This window comes from Oncorhynchus keta, unplaced genomic scaffold (assembly GCF_023373465.1).
Source record: "Oncorhynchus keta strain PuntledgeMale-10-30-2019 unplaced genomic scaffold, Oket_V2 Un_scaffold_17242_pilon_pilon, whole genome shotgun sequence".
Classification (NCBI taxonomy): Eukaryota; Metazoa; Chordata; class Actinopteri; order Salmoniformes; family Salmonidae; genus Oncorhynchus; species Oncorhynchus keta.
The window spans coordinates 232,668-252,384 of record NW_026290817.1 but is presented as its reverse complement, the minus strand read 5'-3'; the positions used below and the strand labels follow the sequence as shown (position 1 = coordinate 252,384).

Sequence of the window (19,717 nt, the reverse complement as noted above, 5' to 3'; positions counted from 1 at the left end):
GTTATATGGCTGTGGGTTGGGGATATATGGCTGTGGGTTGGGGATATATGGCTGTGGGTTGGGGATATATGGCTGTGGGTTGGGGTTATATGGCTGTGGGTTGGGGTTATATGGCTGTGGGATATATGGCTGTGGGTTGGGGTTATATGGCTGTGGGTTGGGGTTATATGGCTGTGGGTTGGGGTTATATGGCTGTGGGTTGGGGTTATATGGCTGTGGGTTGGGGTTATATGGCTGTGGGTTGGGGATATATGGCTGTGGGTTGGGGATATATGGCTGTGGGTTGGGGATATATGGCTGTGGGTTGGGGATATATGGCTGTGGGTTGGGGTTATATGGCTGTGGGTTGGGGTTATATGGCTGTGGGTTATATGGCTGTGGGTTGGGGTTATATGGCTGTGGGTTGGGGATATATGGCTGTGGGTTGGGGATATATGGCTGTGGGTTGGGGATATATGGCTGTGGGTTGGGGATATATGGCTGTGGGTTGGGGATATATGGCTGTGGGTTGGGGTTATATGGCTGTGGGTTGGGGTTATCTTGCTGTGGGCTGGATGGACTGACACCTCATCCTTCATGTCGGGGATCTTCAATCCTTCTGTCTCTGGGAAAGAAGAGAGAGGCACAGCTCTGCTGGGGCTGTCAGGGTTGGGGATTTATGGCTGTGGGTTGGGGGGGGTATATGGCTGTGGGTTGAGGATATAGGGCTGTGTCCCATGGGGAATATATGGCTGTGGGTTGTGTGTATGTGGCTGTGGGTTGGGGATATATGGCTGTTGGTTGGGGATATATGGCTGTGGGGGGGATTTAATGGCTGTGTTTAAGGATATGTTTCCCATCTGACTGTGGGTTGGGGATTTAATGTTGCTGTGTCCCATCTGTCAATGGGTTGGGGATTTATGGCTGTGGTCAATGTGTGTGTGGGGTGGGGGGCATTTAATGTTGCTGTGTCCCATCTGTCAATGTGTGGTGTGGGGGGGTTTAATGTTGCTGTGTTTGAGGATGTGTGTGTGGGGGGTTTAATGGCTGTGTTTGAGGATATGTGTGTGGGGGGTTTAATGTTGCTGTGTTTGAGGATGTGTGGGTTGGGGGTTTAATGGGCTGTGTTTGAGGATGTGGCTGTGGGTTTAATGTTGCTGTGGGTTGAGGATATATGGCTGTGGGTTAATGTTGGGTTATATGGCTGTGGGTTGGGGGCATTTATGGCTGTGTCCCATCTGTCATATGGCTGTGGGTTGGGGGGCATTTAATGGCTGTGGGTCTGGGGTTATATGGCTGGGTGGGGGGCATTTAATGTTGCTGTGGGTTGTCATATGGTGTGCTGTGGGGGTTTAATGTTGCTGTGTTTGAGGATATGGCTGTGGGTTGGGGAGTTTATGTTGCTGTGTTTGGGATATGTGTGGGGGGGGTTAATGGCTGTGTTTGAGGATGTGGCTGTGGGGGGGTTATATGGCTGTGTTTGAGGATGTGTGTGGGGGGTTTAATGTTGCTGTGTTTATGGCTGTGCTGTGGGGGGTTAATGTTGTGGGTTATATGGCTGTGTTTGAGGATGTATGGCTGTGGGTTTAATGGCTGTGTTTGATGGCTGTGGGTTGGGGGGTTATATGGCTGTGGGTTGAGGATTTATGGCTGGGGGTTTAATGGGTTTTGAGGATGTGGGTTGGGGAGTTTAATGGCTGTGGGTTGGGGATATATGGCTGTGGGTTGTTGGTGTTTGAGGATGGGTGTGGGGTTTAATGCCTGTTTGAGGATATGTGGGGGGGTTTAATGTTGCTGTGTTTGATGGCCGTGTGTTGGGGTTTAATGTTGCTGTGTTTGAGGATATGGTGTGGGGGGTTTAATGTTGCTGTGTTTGAGGATGTGTGTGGGGGGTTTAATGTTGCTGCTGTTTGGGATGTGGGGGGGGGGTTTAATGTTGCTGTGTTTGAGGATATGTGTCCCATCTGTCAATGTGTGTGTGTGTGTGGGGGGGTTTAATGTTGCTGTGTTTGAGGATGTGTGTGTGGGGGAGTTTAATGTTGCTGTGTTTGAGGATATGTGTGTGGGGGGGGTTTAATGTTGCTGTGTTTGAGGATGTGTGTGGGGGGGGTTTAATGTTGCTGTGTTTGAGGATATGTGTCCCATCTTCAATGTGTGTGTTCTTTAATGTTGCTGTGTTTGAGGATGTGTGTGTGGGGGAGTTTAATGTTGCTGTGTTTGAGGATATGTGTGTGGGGGGGGTTTAATGTTGCTGTGTTTGAGGATGTGTGTGTGGGGGGTTTAATGTTGCTGTGTTTGAGGATATGTGTCCCATCTGTCAATGTGTGTGTGTGTGGGGGGTTTAATGTTGCTGTGTTTGAGGATGTGTGTGTGGGGGGGGGGTTTAATGTTGCTGTGTTTGAGGATGTGTGTGTGGGGGGTTTAATGTTGCTGTGTTTGAGGATGTGTGTGTGGGGGGTTTAATGTTGCTGTGTTTGAGGATGTGTGTGTGGGGGGGGGTTAATGTTGCTGTGTTTGAGGATGTGTGTGTGTGGGGGGGGGGGTTTAATGTTGCTGTGTTTGAGGATGTGTGTGTGGGGGGTTTAATGTTGCTGTGTTTGAGGATGTGTGTCCCATCTGTCTACGGATGTCAATGTGTGTGTCAGAGTGAACCTGCCTCCTCTCAAATCATCCACCCTCCTCCTCCTACTATGCCCTCTACATCAACCATGTGAGGAATGTGTAGGTTAACCAGAAACAGCAGTAACACATTATATACATTGAGTCCAAATGGCACCCTATTCCCTATATAGTGCACTACTTTTGACCAGAGCCTTATAGGTAGTAGTGCATTATGTAGGGAATAGGGTGCCATTTAGGACAAAACCATGGTCTGGGGGCCATCCCACCTCAGCCTTTTGATTTGTCTGTCAGAGGCCATCTGGGAGGATTACACACACACACACACACACACACACACACACACACACACACACTGGGAGGATTAGTTAGGGGTCTGGGGTTTGTTGTGATTTATGGGGGTTGAGGTGATTACATACCCAGTAGACCGTGGTGTGAGGCGAGGTGGTGTGAGGCGAGGTGGTGTGAGGCGAGGTGGTGTGAGGCGAGGTGGTGCGAGGTGGTGGGAGGAGGTGAGGTGAGGTGAGAGACTGTGAGAGACTGTGAGGACCTATCAGGCCTCTTGGTCTAAGCAAGGTCCAGATGGCCCACTGAAAAATGAGAGAAACGCATGTTGGATTGTACATCTTCCTGTCAAGCCAAACCTGTAATGTTTTCTTTAAAACTGAATTACATGATACAATCTGGACTTGTGAATAAAGTATGAATCTCTCAAAAGGCTCACAAAGACCAGCCCTTTGACACCACAGAAGCTCACTATTTGGCAAAACACCAAAACTATGATTTTGACCCAATGAGTTTGGTTCATACTTTAAAACTGTTTATTAATGATTTACTACATATGAACTAATGATTCCCTGTCCATATAAGCTTCTAATAAACCCTTCAATGGAAGTGTAACCAATGTCTTTTGTCTTTGTAATGTGTGTGATTTCCCCAGGAGGCGGACAACATCCGCCAGCTTCTCTATGATTTCCCCTGGTCCAACGTGGGACGACTCACCTTCCTGGTACCCTCCACTCTATATTAGCATATGTAAAGTGACGTCCAGTGAGTGCATGCATTGTTAGTGGAGGTGATCCCGGTGGGAATTGAACCCACTGCCTTACTAAAGCCATGCTCTTATCTTCCCATTATCTTTTAAATGAAGTGGTATTAGAATGATTATTTAATGAGGGTTTTAATTACACTGAGCTGTGTAGGATTCCACCATGTCCTCCTGTTACATTTCACATTGACATTTTAGTCATTTAGTAGACACTCTTATCCAGAGCAACTAGGGTTAAGTCCCTTGCTCAAGAGCAGACAGATTTTTCACCTAGTCAGCTTGGGGATTCGAACCAGCAACCTTTCGGTCACTGGCCCAATGCTCTTAACCGCTCAGCTACCTGTTCTTAACCGCTCGGCTACCTGTTCTTAACCGCTCGGCGACCTGTTCTTAGCCGCTCGGCTACCTGCTCTTAGCCGCTCGGCTACCTGCTCTTAGCCGCTCGGCTACCTGCTCTTAACCGCTCGGCTACCTGCTCTTAACCGCTCGGCTACCTGCTCTTAACCGCTCGGCTACCTGCTCTTAACCGCTCGGCTACCTGCCGCTCTACCTGCTCTTAACCGCTCGGCTACCTGCTCTTAACATTTACATTTACATTTAAGTCTTTAGCAGACGCTCTTAACCAGAGCGCTTACAAATCTCGGCTACCTGCTCTTAGCCGCTCGGCTACCTGCTCTTAGCCGCTCGGCTACCTGCTCTTAACCGCTCGGCTACCTGCTCTTAACCGCTCGGCTACCTGCTCTTAACCGCTCGGCTACCTGCTCTTAACCGCTAGGCTACCAGCAGCCTAGTGTTCTTACTCAATCTACCTGGTCAAATAAATAAATAATGATGTCATCATGTTGCCCTCCCTTCTCCTGTTCCTTCAGGGAAAGAAATTTGAGATCCAGCCAGATGGTCTGCCGTCGGCCAGGAAGCTGGTCTACTACACTGGGTCTCCGTTTCGCTCGCGCCACCTCCTCCTGCACCTCAGCAACAGCCACCGACTCTACCTCAGTCTCCAGCCTGCCCTCAAACACCTCCGACAGCTGGAGGACAGCGAGGGTAAGTGGGGAGAGAGGAGGGGAGGGTAATATGTTTCAGAGTGATTAGAGATGAGGTCTAATGGTTATCTATGGAGTAACATGATAACTAATGTTCTTGATTGCATTTGCATTTTAATCTGTTTGAAGCCACATTTCCAAGTGTTTCTCTTCTCTCCTCTTCTCCCATCCTCTTCTCTCCTCTCCTCTCTTCTCCCATCCTCTTCTCTCCTCTCTTCTCCATCCTCTCCTCTCCTCTATTCTCCTCTCCTCTGTGAATTAATAGCTTAATTTGAACATCCTCCTTCCCTCTTTGTCCCCCTCCAGAGAAGAAGCGCTACAGGGAGTCGTACATCAGTGATGACCTGGATCTAGACCATCCAGGGGGCAGCGAGGGGGGCAGCCCCGGCCTGTCCCGACACTCTACCTCCAGCTCGGGCATCGAGGCAGACCGCGATGCGACACGGCAACACAGCAGCATCTCCATGGAGATGGCGTCCATGGAGGAGGAGACTGAGCTGAGGAAGAGGATGGAGAAGTGTTTCAGTTCGGCGGCGAGTCACGGGAGTTCTCACACTTCGGGCGTGGACACGGGCAGCAAAGCACGCACTGATGAAGAGGAGTGGCAGGAGGAAGGTGAGGGAGGAGGTTAGAGTGTAAGGTATCAATGGAAGCGTGTGTGTGTCAGACAGACAGAACGTGGCAGTCTGATAGTGTGTATCTGATGCAGCTTGATCCAATATCTTAGGTCAGGTGACATTACTCCCACTATGTATGGTGTCCATCCACTCTACCTGGAGTGGGTGAAAACAAGCTTTTGCGATGAAATTGACCTTCCTTGTGTTATGAAATACATTTGACCAAGACCAATATGATTCTTCGGGTTCTGAATCGTTCAGTGGGGTCTTTCTCTAACGTATCATTCATATTATTAACATTATACCCAACCAGTTGGATTTCGTGACCTAATATATCCGAAAATAAGCAGAGCGTTGGCAGAGCGTTGGCAGAGCGTTGGCAGAGCGTTGGCAGAGCGTTGGCAGAGCGTTGGCAGAGCGTTGGCAGAGAGCGTTGGCAGAGCGTTGGCAGAGCGTTGGCAGAGCGTTGGCAGAGCGGTGCAGCTTTCTCGGCTGCGACTTTGAGGATTTTCCACGTTGTGGTGGTTGTCTGCAAAGTTGTTTCTGCAGGTCACGAAAAGCTAAATTAACATCATGAGCTGAAATAAATGTTCCTTTGACATTTCAGAGATACGTTTGTTTTTCTGATAAATCTTTGAAAAATAATAGGAACTTCACATTAATATGAACAGTGTATAGTAAAATATGCAAATACTAAATGTCATGTCTCAAAATCGATATCTATCTTACCTCTATATTGTTTTATGTCCTCTGACGAGAAAGATGAGTTCAACGGCGAGCCTGTCAGTAGAGTTCAACGGCGAGCCTGTCAGTAGAGTTCAACGGCGAGCCTGTCAGTAGAGTTCAACGGCGAGCCTGTCAGTAGAGTTCAACGGCGAGCCTGTCAGTAGAGTTCAACGGCGAGCCTGTCAGTAGAGTTCAACGGCGAGCCTGTCAGTAGAGTTCAACGGCGAGCCTGTCAGTAGAGTTCAACGGCGAGCCTGTCAGTAGAGTTCAACGGCGAGCCTGTCAGTAGAGTTCAACGGCGAGCCTGTCAGTAGAGTTCAACGGCGAGCCTGTCAGTAGAGTTCAACGGCGAGCCTGTCAGTAGAGTTCAACGGCGAGCCTGCCAACGGCGAGCCTGTCAGTAGAGTTCAACGGCGAGCCTGTCAGTGGTTCAGTTCAACGGCGAGCCTGCCTGTAGAGTTCAACGGCGAGCCTGCCTGTAGAGTTCAACGTGCCTGTCAAGTTCAACGGCGAGCCTGCCTCAGTGCCTGTAGTTCAACGGCGAGCCTGTCAGTAGAGTTCAACGGCGAGCCTGTCAGTAGAGTTCAACGGCGAGCCTGTCAGTAGAGTTCAACGGCGAGCCTGTCAGTGGGCCTTAATTCTGACACGATGCTATTCTCCTGATTTATGACCACGTTTTCTTCTCTGGCCTCCATTGATTTAGTCGCCCTGATCTTGACCATCCTACAAGGGTAAAAACTCCAATGAGTTTGGAACGGATTATGATGGAGACCTGCGGTTCGAACCATTGGTTTTCTTAGAGGATTGTCTACACAATTGACATATTGTTTTATCCATTGGTCTAAATATGTATTTTTGATTGGATGCCCGACTAGTCAATCACTCAACATAAAGATAGGTGGAGAAAATCTACCGTGTTACTCAGGGAGTCATCAAAAGTGGAGGAACAGCAACATCATTTGTCAGTGTTTAGGAAGTCTGTGTTTAGGAAGTCGGTGTTTAGGAAGTCGGTGTTTAGGAAGTATGCTACTGGCATTCATCTCCTATCTTCACAAAAGTTTGAAAGATAAAGATTATGCAAAGATGTTTTACTCACATCCTCCCACAACAGGACCTGTTTATGGTCTACTGCCCTGTTACTCATGTAATACACACACACACACACACACATACATACACACACACACACACACACACACACACACACACTTTTTTATTTTAATTTTACCTTTATTTAACCAGGCAAGTCAGTTAAGAACACATTCGTATTTTCAATGACGGCCTGGGAACAGTGGGTTAACTGCCTGTTCAGGGGCAGAACGACAGATTTGTACCTTGTCACACACACACACACACACACACACACACACACACACATACATATACACATACATACACACATACCTGCGGTTTAAAATAAATACTCCATGTTCAGTTAACTGTGGCTGCGCTCCAATATCCACACTAGAATACCACTTACAATGCTTGCCAAATACTTTGCTTAATTCTACATGGTATGTTAGTGTGGTTATTAGAACAAAGACAGTTTTATTTATGGATTCATTCCTCTGTTCCAGATACACTTTCCATGACAAACTGACCAGGTGAATCACAGTGAAAACTAGGATCCCTTATTGATGTCACCTGTTGTGTATATCGTTGTGTATAAGTGGAATACTACTGGACACATCGATCGTTCATTCAAAAGTAGTAATTCCACTAAGTATTCTGCTTCTCCTCTCCAGAGACCCAGCAGGCCAGTGTGGACAGTCCAGGAGAGGTTTCCGTGGACGACCCAGAGGAAATGCTGAGATTGGCTGAGCTGATGGAGGGCGTGTCGGTTGATTGTCCCGTGCTCACCTCAGAGACTCACTGTGAAGGTGAGGTTGATTGTCCCGTGCTCACCTCAGAGACTCACTGTGAAGGTGAGGTTGATTGTCCCGTGCTCACCTCAGAGACTCACTGTGAAGGTGAGGTTGATTGTCCCGTGCTCACCTCGGAGACTCACTGTGAAGGTGAGGTAGATTGTCCCATGCTCATTTGTTCCATATATATCTGGGGGAAAGTACTACTGCTACTAGTTTAACTAGTTGTAATGACACTTTAGCAAAGATTTACATTTTGTTCATAAAGAACATTACAATTGAGTCTCATATGCCACCTAGTGGCCTGGGAATGATATGATATTATTTCAGATTCTTGCATCCTGAAATGAAATGTGAGTGTAAAATGGAGTCCAAATACCTGCCTCAAGCTGACTACAGTGATGTCATTTTAACAGGATTTAAGGGGGATCAGGTAGACCGAGATGAAGACCTGGTGACACTACGCAGCAAAGATACCCTGGGACAGGTAAGACCCCTATCCTCTTCTTCCTCCTCCTCCTCCTTTCTTTCCCATGTTTCCTCTCCTTCCAGCTCTTATTACTTTCATAAACTCACTCTCTTTGTATTGCAGATCCTGAAGTCAAGATCCCATTGCGTGGACCGCCACAGCCAGAGCCTGGATGACGTTCGCCTCTTCCCCCCTCCCGCCCCCCTCGGCACGACTCTACCCCCTGACTCCTCCCACAGCTACACCTTTGGCCTGCCCCTCCCGGACTCCCAGAGTGACGCTAAGAGCCCCCCAGGGTGTAACAATGGAGGCTACTACCTCCCCCTCCACTGCCCGGCTAAGGGCACCTTCTATGGACACAGGTCTATGAACTGCCTGTCTCTGGATCTACTGGGAGACGAACAGCTGTTGGAGTTCATACTGTAGAACAACACAGAGGACCAATGTCCTTCTTCAAGCCTATTCTCTACCCACATCCCCCTCCAATGAACCTGTAGGATACAGGGGAGTGGCTGCATGCAGCTAGAGTTCTAACTGTAGAACGTCATGTTTTTACACTCCCAGGCCGAACTGTACTGGCCTGGTCACATCAAGGACCATGGAGGGCCCTCTTCATGCCTGTGCTCTACTGTATGACTCAGATACAGGGGAGAGGCTGCACAGAGACGTTGGAGGACTTGATGGACCTTTAAGAGGATTGATTGGTATTGGTAGCATTCATTGTGAAACGGAATGAGGCCATCACCTTCAGTAACCATCCCAATACAGACCAGACTCTACATATTTATTGAACATGTTTGACACTATTTTTGTTTGACCTTTTTTTAGATACTTTGTACATAATTGTCTTATATTTTCAACTATTTTACTATATTTTTTTACTTTGAGGTACTAACACATTGTAACCATATCAATAACTGTAAATAGGGGTGAACATTGCATTTCTTCAGTTTGTGTGAATCTTGGCATAGTTTGAACCAGGAGTATCTCTAGAAGTACTTTATGGTCTATTGTGAAGAGCAAAGGACTTTACTCCACGTTGACATCCTGTGTAAATGTGTCATCATTCCATTATTAAATAACCAACAGCATTTTTAATCTTATGTTTTGCTTTTGTTTCCCTTGTATGTCAGTTTTTTTAAATATTTTTTTTATTTTTGCATTTTCCAATTAAGAACATTCAAAACAAAAGTGAAAAGATATTAGACAATGATAGTTTGTCTATAAAAAAAGAATGCTCTGAAATGAACATCGCATAAACAAGATTGTATTTTGTCGTGATAATATTTGATGATTTTACAAGTCTGCCATAGCTGCAACAATGTACTGTCCTTTAAAAAAAAAAATACAAAACTCAAAATGAAATTGTAAAAAACAGTTCAACATGCTTGTACTGCTTGTCAATATAACATTCACTCCTGTGTCAAACTACATTTATTAGATTTCTAAATGTTTTCTTTCTATAATTTTTTACTTTCTCTCGAAGTAGAGCAGCACATTATGAACTATGAAATATTTCTGTGTCTTCATGCATACACTGGAATGATTATATAAATAAAGCAATGACAAAGAATCTCTCTGTACGTTGCTCAAAGCACATATTGGGGTCAAATCAAATTTGATTGGTCACATACATGTTTAGCAGATGTTATTGCGGGTGTAGTGAAATGCTTGTGTTCCTAGTTCCAACAGTGCAGTAATATCTAACGATACACACCAGTTCTCTTTTATATTGGTCATTACCTCTGTTACTATAGTGTGTAATTGGTGCACTTTGGATTAGATACAATAAGCCTAAATACTGATCTCTTTTTTGATACAATACAGTCAATGGCAGTGTTATTCAAAGTCGGTTGCGACCCCAAGTGGGGTTGAGGGTGAACTGCACTGGTGTCGCCAAACAAACATTTAAGAGTATGGATTATTGTATTGGACAATATACGTTGAGAAAGATATTTAGAAAAATTAATTTGATAAAATGTATTTATTGGTTTCATTTTATTTTGGTAAGAGAAATGTTATGAATTGAAGGTTATTTGAATGTACTGATTTAAGGTCATGAGTTTGAAATGATATTTGGCATGGGGTGATGTTCCCGCTGAAAACGTTTAACCGCCACTGTTCTATGGAATGATCTTAATACTAATCCAAGGAAATATTGACATTTTTCCAGTTATTGAATGTTTTTGTTGATTTACTCAAGAACACTCTCCTTCCAATGAAAGGCATAACTATTGTAGTGACTGATAGTAGAAACAAACACAACAGGTGAGTTATAGTGGTGTCTATTGGTGCATTATGTGTTCTATTGGCTTCTATTGGTGCATTGTGTTCTATTGGCTTCTATTGGTGCATTATGTGTTCTATTGGCTTCTATTGGTGCATTATGTGTTCTATTGGCTTCTATTGGTGCATTATGTGTTCTATTGGTGTATATTGTTATATGCATTGATGCTGAAAAGTATTTCCTGATCCACTGAATCTCAACAGATCACATGAGCTTCATATGTGACCCATGCATTTACTGCTACTCCTGAGATTGCCCTTCCTCTCAACCACCCAACATAATCAGTCTGATGTCCTGCCTCAACCACCCAACATAATCAGTCTGATGTCCTGCCTCAACCACCCAACATAATCAGTCTGATGTCCTGCCTCAACCACCCAACACAATCAGTCTGACTGTCCTGCCTCAATGCAAGTTTCCAACACAATGAATGTCTCAACACACATCAGTCTGATGTCCTGCCTCAACCACCCAACACAATCAGTCTGACTGTCCTGCCTCAACCACCCAACACAATCAGTCTGATGTCCTGCCTCAACCACCCAACACAATCAGTCTGATGTCCTGCCTCAACCACCCAACAAAATCAGTCTGATGTCCTGCCTCAACCACCCAACACAATCAGTCTGATGTCCTGCCTCAACCACCCAACACAATCAGTCTGATGTCCTGCCTCAACCACCCAACACAATCAGTCTGACTGTCCTGACTCAACCACCCAACACAGTCTGATGTCCTGCCTCAACCACCCAACACAATCAGTCTGACTGTCCTGACTCAACCACCCAACACAATCAGCCTGATGTCCTGCATGTTGCACCAAGTGCACCTGCCATTAAGAGAGGGAGAGAAAGGGGGGATTTTGTATCTGACAGGAATTATTTAGGGCTCCTGACTGGTGCAACGGTCAAAGTCACTGCATCTCAGTGCAAGAGGTGTCACTACAGTTCCTTGTTTGAATCCAGGCTGTATCACATCTGGCTGTGATTGGGTGGCACACAATTGGCCCAGTGTCGTCCGGGTTTGGCCTGGGTAGGCCATCATTATAAATAAGAAGTTGTTCTTAACTGACTTGCCTAGGTAAATAAAGGGTACATGTCAGTGGTGCGTGCGGGTCTGTCTCAGATTAGGGATGTTGAAATAAAAATACAAACATTTGAGAGAGAGTTGTATAGAGTACAACAATTCCCCAGGTTAAGTGAGCCACAGGTATTTATATACATATTTGCAAATATGGTGTCATAGGGCTAGTTTGAAGCTTTGGGTTGCTGTAAGTGTATTTCTCTCGCGAGAGTTGCGTTTGGCAACGATGAGTGACGTATCAGGAAGTTTACATACCGACAAGAAACACGAGGTCGTGTATGAATCTCTGTGAACACATTGAAGTCGGCTTTTGAAATGTCTTCTATTTTAATCAATGCCCTTTTATCAAGTTGCCATGATCCGGATACTTTGTTTAACACGTTGTGCTGGCCAACTGACTCGTGGCCGGACACAGAAAGAGTAGAGGCACTGACAACGTTTATTGATGGAATTGGTAAACTACCCCAGTCTGACACATCTGACGATGGCGACAAAGTGGCCTTTTCAATTGCAAAAAGAGACATCTTTCTACGAAAAGTTGAATCGATCATTTGGACACAATGTTTACCACTTCTCTTGAAAGTCTCTAACGGAGACGAGGCGTGCAAAGGTAAACGTGTGCCAGATGGAAGGGCTGAAATAACCATCGCTGTGTGCAGGCTTCTTTCTGTCTGCATCAACACACTGTGTGACACGGTAGTTTCGGGGCGAGTCGCCCGCGCTGTCCTGCCATCCTTCCAGCTGCCAGACGGGGAGACAGAGGAAGAGCTTCCCGGCCAGGGTGAGGGGCGGCTGGGTATCGACGTGGCTATCGAAGCCATGTCAGTCATCCTACCCGCTCTCTCATCCAACGAAGAATTGACCACGTCGATCCTCTCATCTGCCCTGTCCTGTATCAAGACGTTGCCGGATGCTCTGGTCTCCAAAATCACCGTTCGGATTATTTTCACTCTCCTCAACTGCTACAGCGAGGATGGGATAGCGAGTAAACTCCGGTTGATTTTAGAGGATTTGTGTAGTTGGCACAAGAGTGACAGCTCAAACACGGACTCACCTGTGGTGACAGAACGCGCCTTGCTGTGTTTAACAACTCTCTCGGACTATCTCTTCTCTCCGGCTAAACTACAGCAACACACCCTTCCTCAAAGTCTGAGCTATACTCGACCTGACCCTCGTCGTTCTCTGCAGTTCTGGACGATTCTACAAGATGGACTGACGCACAAAGACAACGTGTCCCGGAAGCGGGCGTTGTACCTGCTGAAAAGGTGTGTCGCTCTGTCAGAGGATGAGGCGGTTGAGTTTCCAAGCAGTTCAGGGTCAAGTGAAGGTGAGATGCTGATACATGCGACTGACATTCAGACAGACGAGCTTGATTATAATCTTACCCATGTTAAAACATGTTCGTCACTATACAGAATAATACTCAAGTCTCTAAAACTGTATAGTTGAACCTAATTGTAACTATGTGAGTCCTTTGCAGATAATGAGGAGATCATATTCAGATGGGCGCCAGACAGATGCAAGCTGCTCAGAGAGTTCTGGGAGGACTATGCCTTGGTTATGGAGACACTGGAGGAGAACCAGGTGAGATATAACATGGATAACACTTACTATGAAACCCCTCTTCCTAATGCATTATACATTTATAACACCATTATGACGTCGTAAAGAACTATTACCGTTCCTCTGTGTTGTGTAGATTCACGTGGTCCGCCCTGTGCTCAACAGAATCCATACGTTGATCCAAACAGCAGCCAATGATAGTCAAGGTGATGTGTGTGTCTCTCAACCATAAGGTGACAACCCAAACCTTTTATATCCCGCTAAATACTGCCTACCAATCGTCCATCTGTCTTCTCTCAGGCGTCAGTCTGTTCCACCCGTCATGGCTGCTGGGTGTGTACCAACGTATGTTCCACAGTGAGAACAAGTCCGTCATGAGAGAGGGAGTGGATCACCTACTGGAACTCCAGGTGCTCCGACGCCCTGCCTTCGCCCTGGCCTTCTCACAGGTACCTCAGTCAGTGTTAAAACATCAACCCAGATTCCAGGTGGGCCTTCGCCCTGGCCTTCTCACAGGTACCTCAGTCAGTGTTAAAACATCAACCCAGACTCCAGGTGGGCCTTCGCCCTGGCCTTCTCACAGGTACCTCAGTCAGTGTTAAAACATCAACCCAGACTCCAGGTGGGCCTTCGCCCTGCCTTCGCCCTGGCCTTCTCACAGGTACCTCAGTCAGTGTTAAAACATCAACCCAGACTCCAGGTGGGCCTTCGCCCTGCCTTCGCCCTGGCCTTCTCACAGGTACCTCAGTCAGTGTTAAAACATCAACCCAGACTCCAGGTGGGCCTTCGCCCTGGCCTTCTCCCTGCCTTCGCCCTGGCCTTCTCACAGGTACCTGGTACAGTTATCAGTCAGTGTCAGAACATCAACCCAGACTCCAGGTGGGCCTTCGCCCTGCCTTCGCCCTGGCCTTCTCACAGGTACCTCAGTCAGTGTTAAAACATCAACCCAGACTCCAGGTGGGCCTTCGCCCTGGCCTTCTCACAGGTACCTGGTACAGTTATCAGTCAGTGTTATAGAACATCAACCCAGACTCCAGGTGGGCCTTCGCCCTGGCCTTCTCCCTGCCTTCGCCCTGCCTTCGCCCTGCCTTCGCCCTGACCTTCTCACAGGTACCTGGTACAGTTATCAGTCAGTGTTAAAACATCAACCCAGACTCCAGGTGGGCCTTCGCCCTGGCCTTCTCACAGGTACCTGGTACAGTTATCAGTCAGTGTTATAGAACATCAACCCAGACTCCAGGTGGGCCTTCGCCCTGGCCTTCGCCCTGCCTTCGCCCTGCCTTCGCCCTGCCTTCGCCCTGACCTTCTCACAGGTACCTGGTACAGTTATCAGTCAGTGTCAGAACATCAACCCAGACTCCAGGTGGGCCTTCGCCCTGCCTTCGCCCTGCCTTCGCCCTGGCCTTCTCACAGGTACCTGGTACAGTTATCAGTCAGTGTCAGAACATCAACCCAGACTCCAGGTGGGCCTTCGCCCTGACCTTCTCACAGGTACCTGGTACAGTAATCTGTCAGTGTCAGAACATCAACCCAGACTCCAGGTGGGCCTTCGCCCTGCCTTCGCCCTGCCTTCGCCCCGGCCTTCTCACAGGTACCTGGTACAGTTATCAGTCAGTGTCAGAACATCAACCCAGACTCCAGGTGGGCCTTCGCCCTGACCTTCTCACAGGTACCTGGTACAGTTATCAGTCAGTGTCAGAACATCAACCCAGACTCCAGGTGGGCCTTCGCCCTGCCTTCGCCCCGGCCTTCTCACAGGTACCTGGTACAGTTATCAGTCAGTGTCAGAACATCAACCCAGACTGACCTAATTCTATTTTTCCCTTTTCTATGTTATTAGTTTGTTTATTTTATTTATTGAACCCTTATTTTACCAGGGAAGTTGAATGAGAACACGTTCTCATCTACAGCAGTGACCTGGGGAATAGTTACAGGGGACAGGAGGGGGGATGAATGAGCTGATTGTAAGCTGGGGACGATGAGTTGACTGTGATGGTATGAAGGACAGATTGGGAATGTACAATAGTCAGCAACTTCCTTTTCAGCAGTGGTGTATTCACGGTCGGTGTTTAGTTTGTTGTCTTGGTGGGTGAGATGATGAGGGACAGTAGGTGGTTAGTGTATGAGAGATTGACCTCTTATCCTTTCTTCCTCAGTTCATTCTGGGTCCTTTCATGGATGTGATGTCTGAAAGCTCCCTCTTTCACAGGTGAGCCAGTGATCAAAGCAGCACAACAGCAAAACACAATATTGATTTATAGACTCATAGATTATGCCGTTTCTGCTAGTGATGAAGTAGTGAGTTAGGCCTATTTAGAGTGACTGTTGAGGAAGGTTATGTCTCTTCATCTCCAGGACTGCAGGACAGAGTGTAGGAGAGTGTCCTGAGCTGGGAGTCAAGCTGCAGGTCTTCATGGTCACGTTCTTCAGCAGCCTGCCACAGGAGAACAGAGGTACTGTAACAGAGCTTCATCACAGGGAACTGAATAACCTGGGCCATGTTCAGTAGGATACACCGTAGCACAACTTTTTGCAGAGGAAAATCTGGGTTCTTATTATTGGACAAATTCATGTACATTTCAAAAAGGTTTTCTCCCAACTGAACTTGAGCCAGATGTTTGTCCTGCAGCTTGTTGTAACAGTAATGAGTGTTCATCAGAGAGGGTCTAATGTTGATCCTCTGTCTCCTCAGGTCCTGTGTTGCTGCAGCTTGTTGTAACGGTAATGACTGTTCATCAGAGAGGGTCTAATGTTGATCCTCTGTCTCCTCAGGTCCTGTGTTGCTGCAGCTTGTTGTAACAGTAATGACTGTTCATCAGAGAGGGTCTAATGTTGATCCTCTGTCTCCTCAGGTCCTGTGTTGCTGCAGCTTGTTGTAACAGTAATGAGTGTTCATCAGAGAGGGTCTAATGTTGATCCTCTGTCTCCCCAGGTCCTGTGTTGCTCCAGCTTGTTGTAACAGTAATGACTGTTCATCAGAGAGGGTCTAATGTTGATCCTCTGTCTCCTCAGGTCCTGTGTTGCTGCAGCTTGTTGTAACAGTAATGAGTGTTCATCAGAGAGGGTCTAATGTTGATCCTCTGTCTCCTCAGGTCCTGTGTTGCTGCAGCTTGTTGTAACAGTAATGAGTGTTCATCAGAGAGGGTCTAATGTTGATCCTCTGTCTCCCCAGGTCCTGTGTTGCTCCAGCTTGTTGTAACAGTAATGACTGTTCATCAGAGAGGGTCTAATGTTGATCCTCTGTCTCCTCAGGTCCTGTGTTGCTGCAGCTTGTTGTAACAGTAATGAGTGTTCATCAGAGAGGGTCTAATGTTGATCCTCTGTCTCCTCAGGTCCTGTGTTGCTCCAGCTTGTTGTAACAGTAATGAGTGTTCATCAGAGAGGGTCTAATGTTGATCCTCTGTCTCCTCAGGTCCTGTGTTGCTGCAGCTTGTCCAGCGGCTAGGTTCTCAACACTGGTGTGCTGTCCCCATCCTCTTCCTCTCTCGGGCCCTGTCCCACCTTCCTCCCTGCCCTCTCCTGGGCCCCGACGGCCTGCAAGCTCTCAGGTAGCCTGTCCCATCTTCCTTCCTGCCCTCTCTCAGGCCCTGTCCCATCTTCCTCCCTGCCCTCTCTCAGACCCTGTCCCATCTTCCTCCCTGCCCTCTCTCAGGTAGCCTGTCCCACCTTCCTCCCTGCCCTCTCTCAGGTAGCCTGTCCCACCTTCCTCCCTGCCCTCTCTCAGACCCTGTCCCACCTTCCTCCCTGCCCTCTCTCAGGTAGCCTGTCCCACCTTCCTCCCTGCCCTCTCTCAGACCCTGTCCCACCTTCCTCCCTGCCCTCTCTCAGGCCCTGTCCCACCTTCCTCCCTGCCCTCTCTCAGGCCCTGTCCCACCTTCCTCCCTGCCCTCTCCTGGGCCCTGTCCCATCTTCCTCCCTGCCCTCTCCTGGGCCCTGGCTGCCTGCATAGGGAATAGGGTACCATTTCAGATGCAGACATTGTCTCTAAGACTCTAACTTGACATAAGGTTAATTATTTCTTGTTCATAGTGGCATTTCTTGGTGTGGATTCTATGAATCTCCGTTGAACAGACTGTTCAAGTCGATGGCTAGGGGCAATCTGTGTCTGGGAAACTGTCCCTAATGATTTCTGTGTTGTATCTCAGGGAGGTGCTCCGCTGCACTATGATCACCCACCAGGTGCTACTGAGAGGAGCTGCCCAGTGTTTCCTGCTGAACAGTGCCCTCTCCCTGACAGATGTGGTAAGACACTATGATGTGTTTGAGGCTGTGTGGCTTTGGTGCAAAGTGATGACATTTTGCACCCAAATAGAGTGTTGAAGAAGAGATTATAGCTGTCAGCGTACAAATGACATCTGTTTAGCAACTGTCATTTTGATTATCTTTGTTCCATCTTTTGCAGACCTTAGTGACATTGGATGATGTGTTTAGTTTGCTGGTGCATTTCAGAGCAGACGAGTCTCTACGTAGAGGAACACCGCTCTGGAATCAGGTACTGTGTGGGGGTGGAATGAGGAAGAGCTCTGTCCTCTGGAATCAGGTACTGTGTGGGGGTGGAATGAGGAAGAGCTCTGTTCTCTGGAATCAGGTACTGTGTTCATAGTGGAATGAGGAAGAGCTCTGTCCTCTGGAATCAGGTACTGTGTGGGGTGGAATGAGGAAGAGCTCTGTCCTCTGGAATCAGGTACTGTGTGGGGGTGGAATGAGGAAGAGCTCTGTCCTCTGGAATCAGGTACTGTGTGGGGGTGGAATGAGGAAGAGCTCTGTCCTCTGGAATCAGGTACTGTGTGGCGGGTGGAATGAGAAGAGCTTGTTCTCTGGAATCAGGTACTGTGTGGGGAATGAGGAAGAGCTCTGTCCTCTGGAATCAGGTACTGTGTGGGGGTGGAATGAGGAAGAGCTCTGTCCTCTGGAATCAGGTACTGTGTGGGGGTGGAATGAGGAAGAGCTCTGTCCTCTGGAATCAGGTACTGTGTGGGGGTGGAATGAGGAAGAGCTCTGTCCTCTGGAATCAGGTACTGTGTGGGGGTGGAATGAGGAAGAGCTCTGTCCTCTGGAATCAGGTACTGTGTGGGGTGGAATGAGGAAGAGCTCTGTCCTCTGGAATCAGGTACTGTGTGGGGTGGAATGAGGAAGAGCTCTGTCCTCTGGAATCAGGTACTGTGTGGGGGTGGAATGAGGTGGAAAGAGCTCTGTGGTACTGTGTGGGGGTGGAATGAGGAAGAGCTCTGTCCTCTGGAATCAGGTACTGTGTGGGGGTGGAATGAGGAAGAGCTCTGTCCTCTGGAATCAGGTACTGTGTGGGGTGGAATGAGGAAGAGCTCTGTCCTCTGGAATCAGGTACTGTGTGGGGGTGGAATGAGGAAGAGCTCTGTCCTCTGGAATCAGGTACTGTGTGGGGTGGAATGAGGAAGAGCTCTGTCCTCTGAAATCAGGTACTGTGTGGGGGTGGAATGAGGAAGAGCTCTGTCCTCTGGAATCAGGTACTGTGTGGGGGTGGAATGAGGAAGAGCTCTGTCCTCTGGAATCAGGTACTGTGTGGGGGTGGAATGAGGAAGAGCTCTGTCCTCTGGAATCAGGTACTGTGTGGGGTGGAATGAGGAAGAGCTCTGTCCTCTGGAATCAGGTACTGTGTGGGGGTGGAATGAGGAAGAGCTCTGTTCTCTGGAATCAGGTACTGTGTGGGGGTGGAATGAGGAAGAGCTCTGTTCTCTGGAATCAGGTACTGTGTGGGGGTGGAATGAGGAAGAGCTCTGTCCTCTGGAATCAGGTACTGTGTGAGGGTGGAATGAGGAAGAGCTCTGTCCTCTGGAATCAGGTACTGTGTGGGGGTGGAATGAGGAAGAGCTCTGTCCTCTGGAATCAGGAACTGTGTGGGGGTCGAATGAGGGAAGAGCTTTGATCTTTTCAAACAGTTTTTTAAATATTTATTGTATTTCCTTCAGTTGTCCCTTGTGTTTCTGTGTCTCCTCACTAGCTGTGTGACTGGCTGGCTGACAGTGAAGGCAGCTTCAGGCCCTGTGTCAGAGATTCAGCTGATGGTACCAGTACTTCTCCAGAGAGAGAGACTGTGAGAGGCTACGTCCAACACCAAATGGAGCTCTTCCTCAGAGTCCCAGCTAGCACAGGTGAGTCCCGGCTAGCACAGGTGAGTCCCGGCTAGCACAGGTGAGTCCCGGCTAGCACAGGTGAGTCCCGGCTGGCACAGGTGAGTCCCGGCTGGCACAGGTGAGTCCCGGCTGGCACAGGTGAGTCCCGGCTGGCACAGGTGAGTCCCGGCTGGCACAGGTGAGTCCCGGCTGGCACAGGTGAGTCCCGGCTGGCACAGGTGAGTCCCGGCTGGCACAGGTGAGTCCCGGCTGGCACAGGTGAGTCCCGGCTGGCACAGGTGAGTCCCGGCTGGCACAGGGGAGTTAGT

General features: G+C 48.1%; 2 protein-coding genes and 1 long non-coding RNA gene across 3 annotated transcripts in view; 2 read left to right on the top strand and 1 right to left on the bottom strand.

The window, feature by feature from the left end:
• The window catches only part of zgc:172136 (uncharacterized protein LOC566376 homolog), a 37,856-nt gene extending 28,354 nt beyond the window's left edge, over positions 1-9,502 (top strand). Inside the window, exons 9-15 of the mRNA XM_052514299.1 lie at positions 614-661; positions 3,531-3,607; positions 4,516-4,690; positions 4,996-5,304; positions 7,778-8,047; positions 8,314-8,384; positions 8,490-9,502. Of these exons, the coding sequence (XP_052370259.1) occupies positions 614-661; positions 3,531-3,607; positions 4,516-4,690; positions 4,996-5,304; positions 7,778-8,047; positions 8,314-8,384; positions 8,490-8,792 (1,253 nt within the window). The 3' untranslated portion in view covers positions 8,793-9,502. The remainder of the gene's footprint in view (positions 1-613; positions 662-3,530; positions 3,608-4,515; positions 4,691-4,995; positions 5,305-7,777; positions 8,048-8,313; positions 8,385-8,489) is intronic.
• Positions 9,503-9,509: 7 nt separating this feature from the next.
• Positions 9,510-11,506, bottom strand: LOC127927676 (uncharacterized). The gene is made up of 2 exons (XR_008128418.1): positions 11,144-11,506; positions 9,510-11,048 (listed from the first exon to the last, which is right to left on the bottom strand). It is a non-coding gene; the product is annotated as an uncharacterized LOC127927676 (long non-coding RNA).
• A 46-nt stretch (positions 11,507-11,552) lies between these two features.
• Positions 11,553-19,717, top strand: part of tarbp1 (TAR (HIV-1) RNA binding protein 1) — a 51,749-nt gene continuing 43,584 nt past the window's right edge. The window contains 16 exon segments of the mRNA XM_052514298.1: positions 11,553-13,063; positions 13,217-13,320; positions 13,436-13,505; positions 13,600-13,748; positions 15,456-15,508; positions 15,655-15,752; positions 16,712-16,847; positions 17,445-17,541; positions 17,702-17,887; positions 17,984-18,079; positions 18,219-18,362; positions 18,545-18,592; positions 18,640-18,687; positions 18,735-18,890; positions 19,082-19,117; positions 19,277-19,427. Coding sequence (XP_052370258.1) covers positions 12,052-13,063; positions 13,217-13,320; positions 13,436-13,505; positions 13,600-13,748; positions 15,456-15,508; positions 15,655-15,752; positions 16,712-16,847; positions 17,445-17,541; positions 17,702-17,887; positions 17,984-18,079; positions 18,219-18,362; positions 18,545-18,592; positions 18,640-18,687; positions 18,735-18,890; positions 19,082-19,117; positions 19,277-19,427 — 2,584 coding nt within the window. The 5' untranslated portion in view covers positions 11,553-12,051.